This window comes from Mytilus galloprovincialis, chromosome 2, assembly GCF_965363235.1.
Source record: "Mytilus galloprovincialis chromosome 2, xbMytGall1.hap1.1, whole genome shotgun sequence".
In the NCBI taxonomy this organism is placed as follows: Eukaryota; Metazoa; Mollusca; class Bivalvia; order Mytilida; family Mytilidae; genus Mytilus; species Mytilus galloprovincialis.
The window spans coordinates 110,007,404-110,025,409 of record NC_134839.1 but is presented as its reverse complement, the minus strand read 5'-3'; the positions used below and the strand labels follow the sequence as shown (position 1 = coordinate 110,025,409).

General features: G+C 32.2%; 1 protein-coding gene across 1 annotated transcript in view; it reads left to right on the top strand.

Annotated features, from left to right (window-relative positions):
- Positions 1–18,006, top strand: part of LOC143062609 (uncharacterized) — a 35,564-nt gene that overhangs the window by 13,779 nt on the left and 3,779 nt on the right. The window contains exons 5-12 of the mRNA XM_076234274.1: positions 4,791–4,845; positions 7,131–7,237; positions 8,124–8,206; positions 11,868–11,926; positions 12,271–12,392; positions 12,983–13,076; positions 16,515–16,626; positions 17,674–17,848. Coding sequence (XP_076090389.1) covers positions 4,791–4,845; positions 7,131–7,237; positions 8,124–8,206; positions 11,868–11,926; positions 12,271–12,392; positions 12,983–13,076; positions 16,515–16,626; positions 17,674–17,848 — 807 coding nt within the window. The remainder of the gene's footprint in view (positions 1–4,790; positions 4,846–7,130; positions 7,238–8,123; positions 8,207–11,867; positions 11,927–12,270; positions 12,393–12,982; positions 13,077–16,514; positions 16,627–17,673; positions 17,849–18,006) is intronic.

Below are 18,006 nucleotides of genomic sequence, written 5' to 3'. Positions count from 1 at the left end.
GTCGACTTGAGCAGTACTAGTATTTAACGTATATTACTGCACTAATGACTGTCACTATATTTAAATCTAGTCATAAAAAATCTCAAGTCAGCACAATACAAGACAAGAACAGACAGACAGATCCGGTATTAATGATTATGAGAATTACGATTTTTGCTTTATCCTACATATCCATGATATCGGTCTTTTAATGTTTTGAATTTCCCTAAAACTTTAAAGTCTTAAATAACAATGAATCTATGTTTTTGCTTTGAGACCAGAATATTGTCGAAAAAATAACTAAAATGATTTGCGTTTCTATGTAAGAAAGAGTCCGGGAAACGCTCAGAATGCACGATTTTGCGTTATTTTCTCAGAGCTTCTGGGGCCCCAGAACCCTCGCTACGCTCGTCGAATATATTTTGCCTCAAAAAGGGGCTAGTTACGGCCCTGCTTGTCTGTCTGGTATTGTTTAAAACATACCACTCCTCATTTTATTGATTTTGTCTCATTAAATGAAATGGGTAAACGTACAAATTGAATCAGTCAATTTTCTAACGCAAACAATAAAACAGTTGTCTCATTGGCAGCCATTCCACATCTTATATCTAAATAATTGTTTGTTATTTTAAATTTATTTAGAACCTAATGTGTTATTGAAAGGAGTTGTATGTTTCAACTATATATTCGAAATAATAATTGAACCAGAGACATATATACATATATATATGTCTCTGATTGAACTCAGCCCACTGCTTTGGTCTTTAATACTATACAAATCCTTGGTTCTTGGTAATAGTAGTTTTGTATGATGCACACGTGTTTCTCTTCCCATCCCATTTCGACCCCAACGAAAGAACAGTTGCAGCCGGCAGATAAAATCCAACTGAAAAAGGGAATATCTGTAGTGAAACTTTGTACACCCAGATAATTTTGAAAAGTTGATACTCTACCTATTTCATATATAAAATGGGTGGGAATGCCCTTTACCGTCAGGCGTCAAACGGTCATTTCGGCTTAGTCCAAATAACTATAACAAAAAAAAAAAAAAAATAGCCTTGCAAGACGCAGGAACATATATATAGATATTATACTGTTCCCAGCAAGACATCATAATTATTTGGACTAGGTTAGTTTCAAATTGAATAAAATTTTACCTTGATTTGGTCCACGTCAAATGATTTGGTCAAATTAGGTACCAAGACGATGCGATATGCATAACAGGGACAGAAGAATTCATCTACTTTATCGGGACTTCTTGATTAGGAAAAGGGAGCTACCATTTGATTTTTATGGGGGGGGCTAGGATGAAAAATTTTGTCCTGCATTTTTTTTTAGCTGTAATCTCTGTCCTGCCTTTTTATTTTTCACTCTGTTCGGTCCTGCCTTTTTTTTTTTAGTTTATCCTGACTTTTTTTACCTAAATTGTCGTCCTGACTTTTTTTTTTTGCAAGTGTCTCATCCTGCCTTTTTTTTTTACTCAAAACTCCTGTCCTGCCTATTTTTTTCAAATTTCATCCTAGCCCCCCCCATAAAAATCAAATGGTAGCTCCCTAAGGATAAGCTCAGGCCTTGAAGGCATAACACTTTGCTCAGTGCTCGGAGCACAAAAATCATGCTCGAAACATGAAATCCAGCAGTTTGATTGGTTGATTTTCGAGTCTGAGTACAAAAATCATGCTCGAAAGTTTTAGTGATTGATCCTTTTGGGGTCCGAGAATTCTTTTTTCAAATTTCGGGATGTCAGGATTTTTAAAAATATCTTTAAATTTGAGATCGTCTTGAGCATGCCTGAAATATTTGCCACTGGACGTTAAGCAACCAACAATCAATCAATCATTAAATTTGGGACCTCAGGATTTCATTGTGGCAAACAAACCAACATTTTTGGAAAGATTAGAACTTGTTCTAAATCTTTACTTAGGCACCAGTCTCCCTAACAACATGACAGGTTAGCTACTGTTACTAAATGTATTCACACTGAAATATAGTTCCCTATGGTTCTCATGTATGTGCACATAATACACATGTAAACTGAAAAAAAAACTGGGTATATTATTGGAGCAGTTCATTCAAGAATGTATGTCATTAAGGTGTGTTGATGTGCAGGCTTTTTAAAAAACATTTTGATTAGGTAACTGGGTATTGATTCAACTAGTATGATTGACAACTGTCATTATCACTAAACAATCAAAGACAAGGTGGACCTTTAATTACAATGCCCCACCTCCTAAACTGCCAATCAAATTGACCACATTACCTATCAACCTCAGTCTTGCATAATTATTCAGACCACTCAATATACATATAATTCTTAATACACAAGCATTTGACCTCATAATTGAATACACACATGTGTATATTAGATGTTTGATATTTATAAGGATGATAGATTTATTTATTGCCAATTACTTTTGATCTACATTACATAAAGTGATTCTGTAAATTATATCTGAAAGATAAATGATTAATGGATTAACAAGATCTTAAAAAAAATGAAATATGAATATAAATATGAATAAATAAAAGGTATTCAAGTAAGGCCTATAATTTACTTGATAAATTTCCAATAATCATCTGTAATTAATCAACAATTAGATTAATTTTAGTACACTTTTTTTCATCAGGAATTGGCTTGAAACAGTTTAAAAATTTTAAAACTTTTAATTATAACAAACCATTGTTTATTAGTTTATTTCCCATCAATCATTATGTCTATTTTAGTCATTTGAATTTTTATTAGAAGTGAATATATATTTTTGCAATCAAGAAAGAATCCACATTTCAATAAGATAAGTTTTTTAATTGGTTTACATTGAAAAAGTACATTTTCAATGCCCTGTGTTGAAAAATACTTTAAAAATTGATCAAAAGGCACTCTAAAACTTTTAATCTTCAATGCCATATAACCTCTGTTTCAACTTACAAAATGCCCCAAAACAACATTTTTCATTTTTTGTTGTTGACACTTTAAAGTTTTAAGCTGTTGGTCCAGATTTTTGTCTTACAAGGATAGTTGGTAACATTTACTAGAAGAATTTTTGCATTTTTTTGTTTTTTTGAAACATGTTCAGAACTGGCAACATAATTTTGATAAGATATAAACTGCAGTTTAATTATAAAAAATCCACAACCTTTATTACAGAGATTTTTGTTATAAAATTTTAAACATAGATTATATATATATATATACTCACTTGCTTTTCTATGATGTGCTAGCGTTTATCGTTTACAAAAAGTCCTAAACAACCTTTAAATTTCAAAAAGAGTCACTAAAGTCCAGTGCGCCCCAAAAGGTGTACTTGATTTGGTGGAATTTTGGTCCATATTTATATTTGTTCTAACCAAGTAACTAAATTAATAAACTTGTTTCAAGGAAATCAATGCTAGCACTGCATGCAATAATCCTCTATCTACCAGTCACCAAATTGCTAAATATGAGAGTACAAAGGGAAAGGCTGTGGATTTTCTATAAAATTTCCATATGTTTAAGCATTGAATCAACACAAGGGTACATAATCCTTTAAAACAAAATGCATATTAGGCCACATTTAAAAGAATGTCTGTTTCCCCTCCCCAGGTCTACCCTTTGCAAACAGACCAGACAGGCATGTTTTTTTGTTGTTTCCCCCCTGGGTCTACACTTTGTAAGCAGACCAGACAGGCATGTTTTTTTTTGGTTTTCCCTCCCCGCGTCTACACTTTGTAAACAGACCAGAGAGGCATGTTTTTTTTTTCTCCCTGGGTCTACACTTTGTAAACAGACCAGAGAGGCATGTTTTTTTTTGGTTTCCCCTCCCCGGGTCTACACTTTGTTAACAGACCAGACAGGCATGTTTTTTTTTGTTTCCCCTCCCCGGGTCTACACTTTGTAAACAGACCAGACAGACAATGACTAGATTTGTCATAAAAAATGAAAAATTTATTACTCAAAAACTACTCATTGTAAATACACAATTTTTTCACAGAGTTAACCCTCTTGCTGCCAGTTGTTTTTCAAGGTTGCATTTCGTGAGCCAGAAAATATGGCAGATCAATGTCTGTGATATCAGATGTCCAACAATGAAGACACATAAATGACAGTTACATTTGGGAACCATTGAATGATTTGTGTTTTATTTGAAAGAGATGCAGCAATGATGAGAAGCTTGCATAAATTAAAACATGGATATATGTGTCCCTCCCGCACAATCGGTGTGGACACATGTGTCCCTCTGGCAGCAAGAGGGTTTAGTTTGATTATTACAACAGTCAACTTTTAAAATTCATTGATATTTTCAACTTGTATCGCGTGTTTTGGAAATAATTCCAGAACAAGATTTCAACGAGCTGAAACGTCAGAAGAATACATCCTTTACACAAATAAATATATATATTGATTAAATATATTGCTATAACTAAAAACATCCAATAAATATAACTTGTATTTAAAAAAACAATAGTTTTCAAGAAATTCTTATCACATAGTTTGTTTATTTTTCCATGATTATACAAGCTAGTTTCCCATTCATGCATTTTCCAATAGAATGCTTAGATTCTGATGTCACAATTATAATTGATTGTTCAATGACATCATTTATAAGCACTGATTCCTATGGTAGCTTATTCATAAAAAGCAAACAAGGTGAGAGTATGATTTGAACAGCCTAAACAAATCATGATGTTACCAATTGCAGGTAATAAGCAATATATTTATAGAGTGTCATATACTAGAATGTATAATAATCTGTTACCTACCACAAAGAAAGAATATTACTTCAGCTTTTTAAAGTATTAGATTGAAATAAATTTTTATACATTTTATTTTCAAGAATGAACAATCCAGTACTGAATGGAGTTACAAAACAGAAGAGTTTGGAAATGAAGGTAATTCTAAACAATTATAATCTTTTGTTGGTTCTAACGTCACCAAATAGGAAGATCATAAAATATATAAGCAATCAAAGTTTCCCCACAAAAATGGTAACAGTGAATTGAAAAAAGCCATGGAAAAATATAAATTTGAATTATTCTGGCAAAGAAATAATCCACATTTTATCATAATCAGCCTGACAATCACATTGAACCCTGCAATAACAACACATATACAAGAAATAGTACAAATACCGTTTATATTTCCAACAATGTACATATATATTTTTAAACATGCAATTTAATTCCAGCATTTGGGGGGGGGGGGGGGGGGGGGAGATAGGACCTTTATCAGGACTCTGGGATCAGGTGTTTTTAGGCTTAGGATTTCGAGATTGGTCCTTTCGGGATCCGGGAAATCTTTTTTTGGAATTACAGGATGTCAGGATTTAAATTTCTTTCAGTTTGGGACCTCGGGATTTCATGTTTTTAAGCCCAGGATTTTGGATTAGGACCCTTCCTACCCCCACTCACCCCCCAATAGACGGTAATAGATGTTAAGGAGGCTCGAGGGTATAAAAATTTCAGAAAAAATTAAAAAATTAAACATTTGTTTTTCATTACAAATTTTATTTATTTCCTTTTGTAGTTGTTACTTTATCATATGGTACAAAAATCATTCAAAACAATCAATTAGTGTTGGCCCCAGATGACTTTCATAATGTATACATCATTGAAAAAGTTCCAAATTATCTCCCTTTGGTGGAAAAATGCCATTTTTGTCGAGCCTTCGACTTTAGTCGAAAAAGCGAGACTAAGCGATCCTACATTCCGTCGTCGTCGGCGTCGTCGTCGTCGGCGGCGTCCACAAATATTCACTCTGTGGTTAAAGTTTTTGAAATTTTAATAACTTTCTTAAACTATACTGAATTTCTACCAAACTTGAACAGAAGCTTGTTTATGATCATAAGAAAGTATCCAGAAGTAAATTTTGTAAAAATAAAATTCCATTTTTTCCGTATTTTACTTATAAATGGACTTAGTTTTTCTGCGAGGAAACATTACATTCACTCTGTGGTTAAAGTTTTTAAAATTTTAATAACTTTCATAAACTATCCTTGATTTGTACCAAACTTGGACAGAAGCTTGTTTATGATCATAAGATAGTATCAAGAAGAAAATTTTGTAAAAATAAATTTCCACTTTTCCGTATTTTACTTATAAATGAACTTAGTTTTTTTGCCAGATACAAGACATTCACTTTGTGGTTTAAGTTTTTAAAATTTTTATAATGTTCTTAAACTATCCTGGATTTCTACCAAACTTAGACAAAAGCTTGTTTTTGATCATAAGATATTATTCAGAAGTAAATTTTGTAAAAAACAAATTCACTTTTTCCGTATTTTACTTATAAATGGACTTAGTTTTTCTTCCAGTTAACATTACATACAGTCTGCAGTTAAAGTTTATAAAACATTTATTAGATTCATAAACTATCCTGGATTTTTTACCAAACTTGGAAGCTTCTTTCAATCAAAAGACAGTATCGAGAGGGAAATTTTTATTGGTTTTTCCTCATTTTTGTTGAGTCTGCGATTAACAGCAAACGTAGGCGAGACACTGGGTTCCGTGGAACCCTTATGAATTTTTTGGCTCTAAAATTGAATTATCTTTTTCAACTCATCGGTGACCTATCTTTTTTAATATAATTTCCATATAAGCTGTACTTAAACTAAATTATTGTAAAATTTTAGCGATTTCTGTAATAAATTTCTTTTTTTTATTTCGATGTTACCTTTATTTCTCCCATTACTTCAACAGAAAAAAAACCACCTTTACAAAAATGTATGCTTCTTTCGAAGGCAGATTGTGAGCGCAAATGAACAGTGACCCCACTTTTTTATTTTATTTTTCTATTAACTATAAGATAAAGTTCATTTATAGAAAAATATAGAGAAATCCTATATAAATGATTTAGACCAAACAAATTATTTACATGACAGCTAGCTTAACATGGAAGCAGGGCACTGGAGACTTTATTGTACAAGAACATATAAAGAAACATTTATTTGTACAAAGGTTAGCTGATTTCAGGATAAAAGCATGTAGACAATATGGAGCACACATGATATATGTTAGCTAACTTTGCAGGGAAAATAATTTGGTATACTTTTTAAGATGTAACACCACCACTTGAACAATCTACATTATCTTACTGATTGATGGTAACCCTATTTTCCAAGGTAAGATCAGTAGAAACTGAATTAAAATTTCAAGCTAAATCTGTCTTGCTTTTTCAGGGCATCATAATGCTACATATTCAGTTATTAGGACACCTACTGGTATTGAATTTAAAAAGACAAGACAAAGTACTCCAATACCAAATGCCAAAGGACGTCACATGAAGGTAAATTACCCCTCGTATTGTTAAAATTTAGAATGGAAAGGGGATAATTGTATTCATTTAACAGGGATACATAACAGTACATTCACTTACATATATATATATAGATATATAGCTTTCAGATAGGACTTACAAGTTACTAAAAGATTCTGTTGACAACCAGTTTTAAAACCTTATTTTTCATTGTTTTGTGATGGTTTTATAGAGACATATGATAGCATTCCTGTTACTTGTATTAAATAGCAACGGTTATACAGGTATATTGACTTTTTTTGTGAATTCCCTAATTATTCATTAAGCTGAGATGGGTCATATTGATAAAGGAATAATGACCAGGAAATTTGATTTCAAGTTGATTCTCGTTACTTTACCTTTATAAATGGGAAAATTGCTGAATTTTTAGTTTCCATTCTCTTATTTTATTTTGCCTCAAACAATGTTATGACACTTATTCACAATGCTTATTACCACAAAACACAGATCAAGTTTGAATAATGGTGGTGTCACTTAAACTGTTTTAGAGTAATGCCTGTTTATAAATTTAAAAATTGCTGAATTTTTAGTATCTGTTGTCTAACTTTTTACTGTTCTAGAGTTATACCCATTTGCAAATGGAGAAAATGCTGAATTTATCGTTTCAGTTCTCTAGCTTAAGTATGCATTAACTAAATGTTATGAAACCTATATACAATACTTATTACCACAAAACTCAGATCAAGTACAAATTTGGGGAGTTTCACTTATCACCATTCTTCAGATATGTCCCTTTATAACTTTTTATGATATACAAGCGGGGGCATCATATGTGTCCCATTGACACATTCCTCATTTATTTATATTAATGTTATATTTATTTTATCAAGTAACAAGTCAATTGTTTTGGTTTTAGACTTTGCATTTTGATCATGACCTAGGAACCATTCACAGAGTACTTGTTGAAGAGGATTTCTTATCCCCTCAAATTTCACCAGAGTATGTATATTTAATATTATGGAAACTATTTAGAATACTTTATTGTTCTTTATTCTTTTATGTTTCAATGAAAATTTTAAACCAAATTAAAAATATCATATGTACAACAATATGTGGTATGATTGTCAATGAGACAACTATCTACTTGCACAGCCTCAATGGCATATGTATGTAAGCAACTACATGCAACCTTGAACAATAAGCAAAACCCAATTTTTTATAGTTGGCGTAAAAGACACTGAGATGACAAAATAGGAAACAATTTATACATGAAAACTGTTCTACGACTTATAGGTTTTTGTTGCTTACTTTTGCGTTGTTGAAAATGCAAAAGTATATTTCATTTTTATGGCCCCGCAACGAAGTTGTGGGTGCCATATAGTTTTTCCCTTGTCCATCATTCTGTCATTCCTCAACAAACCATTATACAGAGTTTTTTTATACGCCCGTCTTTTAGACGGGACGTATTATGGTATACCGTTGTCCGTCCGTCTGTCCGTCTGTCCGTCCGTCCGTCCGTGGTCCACACTTCGGACAATAACTCAAAAACACTTTCACCAGTTTCCATGAAACTTTGGTGAATTGTTTATATCTATTGAAGTAAGCTCCCTTTCAATTTTTATAAATTTTTAGATTTTAAGTTTTGGATTTATGGGGCTTTATTCATAAAAAAAAGGGGGGATTTTTAACACTTCGGACAATAACTCAAAAAGGCTTTCACCAATTTCCATGAAACTTTGGTGAATTGTTTATATCTATTGATGTAAGCTCCCTTTCAATTTTTATAAATTTCAGATTTTACATTTCTGTGTTATGAATTTTTATGCTTAAAAAAGGGGGGATTTTCCAATTTTGGGACAATAACTAACACTTTCACAAAATTTTATGCAACTTTGATAAATTGTTTATATCTAGCCTTAATAGTGCCAATTTTTTTGTGCATTTTTATTTATTATTTGCGGGGGGGCGGTGGGGGTATTTAACAGGGCTCACACTATTTCTAGTTGATCATATAAATTCATTTAAAGCATAAAAGACAAGTTAAAAGAGCAACAGGCGTATCATGCGCTAAAGCGCAGCCCTTTATTCTAAACGCCTTCAGATATTGGGCTAAGTTTTGGTATGTGAGTTAACTATGATGAGTTACAGAACAAATTTAAGTTCTGTTCCGCTCCGCTAATTTTTACTGAAATTACAGGCTTTGGACTTTGATAAATTGTTGAAAATCACAGTATACAGAGTTTTTTTCTAAACGCCTTCAGATATTGGACTGATTTTTGTTATGTGAGTTAACCATGATGAGTTACAGAACAAATTTAAGTTTCGTTCCCCTCCGCTAATTTTTACTGAAATGACAGGCTTTGGACTATGATAAATTGTTGAAAATCACAGTTGTGCAGAGTTTTTTTCTAAACGCTTTCAGATATTAGGATGCTTTTTTGACATGTCAGTTAAGGGCATACGATACAGTTTTGATCCTGTATTTACAGTTTGATGAAAATTTCCATAAAGGCTAGTTTTTGCCTGCTTAAATCAAATATGTAATAAAAAATAAACCTTCATGTGCTACTTTTTGAGTAAAAAAAGGTCGAAATTTTGTATATTTGCTCAAAATTCGGATTTGTGGCCGTATTTTCTCTTTCGAAAGAAAGCCATAACTTTTTTGTTTTGAAAGATAAACACAAATTGTTTTTTGTTAGATAATTTTTAATTTTTGTATTTTATAAGTATCCTAAAAAAATATGCATTTTTTATTCAGAAATAACTCATATTTATCAAATGGTCATGAATTAAGAAAAAATCGTATTTTTATGCTGTATATTTATCAAAATTGAAAAAATTCCTCTATTTACAGTTTTATAAAATTTGGTCCACATAATCTCCCTGCAAAATGAAACAAAATGTTGTTTTAAAAAATAGGGGTCCATGCACTCGTTTTCAAATTAAATTAGTTTGAATGATAAAAAATCGTGGAAAAATGCATCTTTTCCCGATATGTCATAGTTTGACGTCACGAAAATAACATTTTACGTTAGCAACGTCATTACCTCCCCTGTAACTGTATCGTATGCCCTTAACCAAGATGAGTTACAGATCAAGTTAAAGTTTTGTTCTGCTAGGCTAACTTTTGCCTAAATTACGGGCTATGGACTTTGATATATTGTTGAAAATCACAGTTATACAAACTTCTTTCTGAAACGCTTTCAGATATTGGGATGATTTTTAGTATGTGAGTTAACCATGATGAGATAAAGATCCAGTCTTGGTTTCGTTCCACTTTTGTTGCCAAAATTAAGGGTTAAAACTTAAAAAATTGTTGAAAATCACAGTTATGCAGACTTTTTTTCTATACGCCTCCGGATTTTGAGCGGAATTTTGATATGTGAGAGTACCATCATGTTTGTGTCCACATGTGTTATTGAAATTGCAAATTTTTCAAATTTTTGAGACAGGGCCAATCGTGTTGCTTTGACACATCTAGTTAATCTATAAAGTACCTCCTTTTTTTGTTCATTTTAATTTTGATCTGCTGCTTAATATTTTTTTTTTACAAGACAGGATTAAATACTTGAAAACATCAGGCAGTGGCTTCACATGTCAAGCAATGGTTTTAATTCATCAGTGAAATGCATAAAACTATCCCTGAACAATTATTGCAAAATTTTCTTGATATAAAAACAGTTTTATGTACATAAAACATGATAGCATTTTCTATCTATACTTTACACAGACTCAGAGATGTACATATTGGTGGCTGTTACTATTTACTATATGTATCGAAACCTATATGCAAACACTATATTGATTTAACTATGTCGATTTTGTTGTGTTAAAATTGAAATTAAATAATAGAGAACAGAACCATTATTCCAATTCTAATGCATATCAAAATGGGTTAATGCACAAGAACTTAAAAAAAATGTATAAAATCAAAATAAAATAAAATTCTGCGAAATTGCATGAAGGATCTTTATAATTAGTTATCAAAGGTACCAGAATTATAATTTTGTACGCCAGAAATGTCATGTCAAAACATAACATGACGTCGTACAAATGAAAATTGTCTAGCAGAAGGTTTTCTGTAACATATACGCCCTAAGTTTGGATAATATTGCATTACAATAGAGTTTGAGGAAGGTGTTGTTTTATTTCCTGTTCTATTGCAATGTTCCCAGTTTGGGGTTTTTAGCAAGTCAACATGTTGGCCCACTTCTGACTTCCTTACACAATACCTCAGGATAAAATTTGAATAACATCAAAGCATAGGCCATGTGTAAATGTCCAACAAATCTATGACTTCCATCAAATATTTCTTAATCGAAGTACAATTCTCTGTAATATACATAACAGTTCAGTAATATTTTCATTACTAATTTAGTTCAGATTTACATTTTGAGTTTTTAATGCACTGTTTATTGGAAAATACAGTTTGTGCAATTTGCTTAAATATTTCTTCAAACTAATAATCAGTTGACAAATATTCAGACATTTTCGTTATGTGCCTAAGCAAAATAGTCTGAGTAAAATTTTTCTAGTCTGGTGTTACCGTTTTCAGACTAGTGGCTAACTGTACAGGCTAAGTGTTTAAGACTATGTAAATGTACCAGTAATTACCCTCAATTAATTGCAATACTTCTGATCTTCCAAATATATTTTTCAGCTTTGATCCATACCACAACATGAGAAAGTTTAAAGCTGTTAATAACTTCAATTCTATGGGTGAGTCAACTTCAGTTTATCAAAAGTTCCAGTAAAAAATAAATAGTTCTTAGTTTTACAAGTTGATTGTTTGATTTGCTTAACATCCAATATTTCATGCATATTCAGGACGATTGGCTGATAGTTTATCATAATATGTATCTTTTACAATTTTCCAGTAAAGTATTTAGAAATTATTTTGTGATTTCTTGAAGTGTTTGTATAAGAGAGAATCCAAATTTATTTATTTACAATGATTTATGTTCACTTTTTCTGTACTTGCCAAAGTCATAGAATTAATAGCTAGTGAAAAATAAGTATATTTACAGAAGTAAAACAACACTCTTGTCTATTTTTATTTCTAGATTATCCAACAATGAATGCTACAAATCATGGTGAATTAAAATTTCTTACAAGACAGACTGTGAAAGAAGTTCAATTCAGACCAGTAGATAAAGTTGTGAATGCCAGTCTACATGCAACTACTGTATGTATTTTTTAAAACAATAAACATTTTTTAATGGACGGAATACATGCAACCACTGTTTATTATTTTGAATAACACTTGTTGCAGTGGTGAAATCTATATTTATCTACTTCATTTTGGCTCAATACCTATATTTTCTTACACATAGTGGCCATTTAAGAAATGTTGGTTGTAGTTTACTTAAGAACTACAAATCAGAACTTCCCTGAAATTTGTTATCCAGTCTCATATGAGCATTCTGTGTGGTGCATTCTTAGATTTATCATTCATTTTCTTTCTAAGATTTTCTCTTACTACAATATGTTAACTAAATCTAGTTTATGGAAAGGTCACAAGGTGTATATTTCTGGCAGTATAAAATTTTGTAGTTTGGTTGGTTTGCTTGATACTAAAGAGCAAGGAGTCAACAATATTTGGTGTATGAAATGATTGTAAAAAGAACATTCATAGCAGAGCTAAGGTTATTCAGAGACAAATGTCTGCTAAATACTAAAGGTGTAAAAAGGTTTATCATGATCAGTAAAGCAGACCAAGCATTTGACCTATTGTACTTGTTCATTTGTTGTATAATCTTATGTCTTTTTTACCAGTACGACAAGACAGCTCATTCTGATAAGACTATCAAGGAGTTAAAAGGAATCATCAAAGACAGTGTGGATTGTATTAGAGATGAACCCGAACAAGGTTAGTTACATGGGTTCATGAACCAGAACAAGGTTAGCTATGTGGGTTCATGAACCAGAACAAGGTTAGTTACATGGGTTCATGAACCGGAGCAAGGTTAGTATATAGGATTATGAACCAGAGCAAAGTTAGTTATATGGGTTTATGAACCAGAACAGGGTAGTTATTTTGGTTCATGAAGGCGGGCAAGGTTAGTTATATGGGTCCATGAAGAAGGGCAAGGTTAGTTATATGGGTTCATGAAGCAGGGCAAGGTCAGTTATATGGGTTCATGGAGCAGGGCAAGGTTAGTTGTATGGTATCATGAACCAGGGCAAGGTCAGTTATATTGTATCAGGAACCAGGGCGAGGTAAGTTGTATGGTATCATGAACCAGGGCAAGGTCAGTTATATGGGATCATGAAGCAGAGCAAGGTTAGTAATGTGGGTTCATGAACCAGAGCAAGGTTAGTTATATGGGTTCATGAAGAAGGGCAAGGTTAGTTGTATGGTATCATGAAACAGGGCAAGGTTAATTATGTGGGTTCATGAACTGGATCAAGGTTTGTTACATGGTATCATGAACCACGGCAAGGTTAGCTTTAATTTTCGGCCGGAATGGACAGAAATCTGTTTTTTTCAGGGTCCAGTTTACTCAGGTTTGACTGTATTTCTTCTGTTTAATTATATGTTTTATGAATTTATACAATTAATCTGATTGAGAATAAAAAAAAAATTGAAACAAACAAAAAAACAACTATTGAATGCATTTAATTATAAATAGAAAAGAGTAGTCGTCCATCCTAATGAGAAATTGCTTAAGAAAATGTGTTTAGTCTTAGATGCATGATTTTTTTATTAGTTGTTAGTGGCTTTAAACTAGCTGTCAGATAACTGCGAGTACTCTCAGATCTGTTCATCGTGTCTTTTAGTGTCGGGATGTATAAGTACCCGGCCACGTCCACTTGTATGTTTGTCCATCTGATGAGTTAAGCCTTTTTCAACTGTTTTTTATATGCCCGTATTATGGTATACAAATGTCCGGTGTCCGTCTGTCCATCTGTCTGTCCGTCCGTCTGTCAGTCCATCCGTCCGTCTGTCCGGCGTAAACATGTCGCACCGTAACTTGAGAACGACTTATCCAAATTTCATGAAACTTAATATAGTTGTTTCTCATGATGGTCAAATGATCTGTATACTTTTTGGTGAAAATAAGATTTAAACTTTTTGAGTTACGGCACTTTGTAACTAAAACAGGGGTGTGGTTTTTTTCACATGTCGCACCGTATCTCAAAAACGTTTCTTGATTATTGCTTAAAACTTTACACACTTCTTAGTTATATTAATCTTAATATCTGTATACTTTTTGGTGATGATTAAAAATTGAATTTTTGAGTTTTTGAGTATTTTGTAAAAAAGGGGGAGGGTTTTTTTTACATGTTGCGCCGTATCTCAAAAACGATTTATGATAATTGCTTAAAACTTTACACATGTCTTTGTTATATTAATCTTAAGATCTGTATACTTTTTGGTGATGATTCAAAATTTCATTTTTGAGTTATTGAGTATTTTGTAAAAAAGGGGGAGGTTTTTTTTACATGTTGTGCCGTATCTCAAAAACAATTTATGATTATTGCTTAAAACTTTACACACTTCTTTGTTATATTAATCTAAAGATCTGTATACTTTTTAGTGATGATTCAAAATTTTATTTTGGAGTTATTGAGTATTTTGTTAAACAGGGGAGGTTCTTTTTACATGTCGCGCCGTATCTCAAAAATAATTTATGATTATTGCTTAAAACTTTACACACTTCTTTGTTATATTAATCTAAAGATCTGTATACTTTTTGGTTTTGATTCAAAATTTTATTTTAGTGATATTTAGTAAAAAAAAAACAGGGTTGGGGGTTTCACATGTCCCGCTGTGTCTCAAAAACAATATATGGTTATTGCTTAAAACTTTCTCAGAAACTATTGATGATTATTGCATAAAACTTCCACACAAGACGTCGGGCGTATCATGCGCTCATGTCGCAGCTGTTTATTTTTACATGTCGCGCAGTATCTCAAAAACAATTTATGATTATTGCTTGAAACTGTACACACTTCTTCGTTATACTAATTTAAAGATCTGTTTACTTTTTGGTTTGATTCAAAATTTTATTTTAGTGATTTTTGTAAAAAAAAAACAGGGTGGGGGGGTTTCACATGTCCCGCTGTGTCTCAAAAACAATAAATGGTTATTGCTTAAAACTTCCTCAGAAACTATTTATGATTATTGCATAAAACTTCCACACAAGACGTCGGTCGTATCATGCGCTCATGGCGCAGCTGTTTATTTTACATGTCGCGCGGTATCTCAAAAAAGATTTATGATTATTGCTTAAAACTTTACACACTTCTTTGTTATATTAATCTAAAGATCTGTATACTTTTTGGTGATGATTCAAAATTTCATTTTTGAGTTATTGAGTATTTTGTAAAAAAAGGGGAGGGCCGAGGGGTTTTTGACATGTCGTGCCGCATCTCAAAAACGATTTATGATAATTGCTTAAAACTTTACACACTTCTTTGTTATATTAATCTAAAGATCTGTATACTTTTTGGTGATGACTCAAAATTTTATTTTTGAGTTAATTAGTATTTTGTAAAAAAGGGTTTTTTTTTTTTACATGTCGCGCCGTATCTCAAAAACAATTAATGGTTATTGCTTGAAACTGTACACACTTCTTTGTTATACTAATTTAAAGATCTGTATACTTTTTGGTTTGATTCAAAATTTTATTTTAGTGATATTTGTAAAAAAAAACAGGGTGGGGGGTTTCACATGTCCCGCCGTGTCTCAAAAACAATAAATGGTTATTGCTTAAAACTTCCTCAGAAACTATTTATGATTATTGCATAAAACTTCCACACAAGACGTCGGGCGTATCATGCGCTTATGGCGCAGCTGTTTATTATAGTTTGTTCTTATGTTGTATTGTTATAACACTGTCCCTGGTTAGGGGGAGGGTTGGGATCCCTCTAACATATTTAACCCCGGCACATTATTTATGTATGTGCCTGTCCCAAGTCAGGAGCCTGTAATTCAGTGGTTGTCGTTTGTTTATGTGTAACATACCTGTTTTTTCTTTCATTTTTGTACATAAATAAGGCCGTTAGTTTTCTCGTTTGAATTGTTTTACATTATCTTATCGAGGCCTTTTATAGCTGACTATGCGGTATGGGCTTTGCTCATTGTTGAAGGCCGTACGGTGACCTATAGTTGTAAATGTCTGTGTCATTTTGGTCTTTTGTGGATAGTTGTCTCATTGGCAATCATACCACATCTTCTTTTTTTATATTATATCATCCAATGGCTTGGGGCTTGTATATAAGGGGAACAAAAAGGACCAGGCATAATAGTTGACATGAAAATAACACTAGGTTTTAATGTAACTAAATATTTTATTTTCAGGATCAAGAAAAGTTTTAACATGTTTTCATGAATTGGTGGAAGCTTTAGGAAGTCTACCTGATGAAGAACTTGATAACATAGCTAAGGGATACTTTATTGTACTTAAACCTGTGTAAGTCATTAAAATGTGGCTAAGGTATACTTTATTGTACTTAAACATGTGTAAGTCAGTCAAAGATAGCTAAGGGATACTTTATTGTACTCAAACCTGTGTAAGTCATTCAAATATAGCTAAGGTATACTTGAAGGATGCCTCCGGGTGCGGGAATTTCTCGCTACATTGAAGACTTGTTGGTGACCTTCTGCTGTTGTTTTTTCTATGGTCGGGTTGTTGTCTCTTTGGCACATTCCCCATTTCCATTCTCAATTTTATTAACTATACTTAAACCTGTGTAAGTCATTTAAACATAGATAAGGAATACTTTATTGTACTTAAAGCTGTGTAAGTAATTCAAACATAGCTAAGGGATACTTTATTGTACTTAAACCTGTGTAAGTCAATTAAACATAGCTAAGGGATACTTTATTATACTTAAACCTGTGTAAGTCTTTAAACATAGCTGAGGATACTTTATTGTACTTAAACCTGTGTAAGTCATTCAAACATAGCTAAGGGATAATTTATTATACTTAAACCTGTGTAAGTCATTTAAAAATAGCTAAGGAATACTTTATTGTACTTAAACCTGTATAAAGTCATTTAAACATAGCTAAGGGATACTTTATTGTACTTAAACCTGTGTAACTAATTTAAATGTGGCTAAGGGATACTTTATTGTACTCAAACCTGTGCAAGTCATTAAAAATGTGTCTAAGAGATACTTTATTGTACTTAAACCTGTGTAAGTCATTTAAACATAGCTAAGGGATACTTTGTTGTACTTAAACCTGTGTAGGTCATTAATATGTGGATAAGGGATATTTTTCTACTTAAACCTGTGTAAGTCATTTAAACATATCTCAGGGATACTTTATTGTACTTAAACCTGTGTAAGTCATTTAAACATAGCTAAGGGATTGGTTTTATCAGTTGAATAAAGTGAAGTCATAAGTCTTCGGTTTGGGTATACACTGGACTGCACTGTACATATTTAGTGAATATTAACCATTGAATAAATAACAATTTAGTTAAAAAATTGCTTGTGTACTTTTGGTTTAGCTCCAAGAAAGCCAAGGAAAGTATAGAGATAATGATAGATGCCTTTGCAGTTCTGTCGAACAACCATGTGCAGGGACTTCTGTCAAACATGATCATCAGAAATCAGAAACCTCAGGAGAACTTCATAATGAGGCTCGTGTCACATGTATCAGGATATGACGATTCTCCTGATGAGGTAATTATTGATAATGAGGCTTGTGTCACATGTATCCGGATATGACAATACTTCTGATAAGGTAATCATTGATAATGAGGCTTGTATTGCATGACTTCCTCAACCCCAATAAAAAAGTTTATTTTTATGAAGAGATTTGTATCATATAACAACTAAAT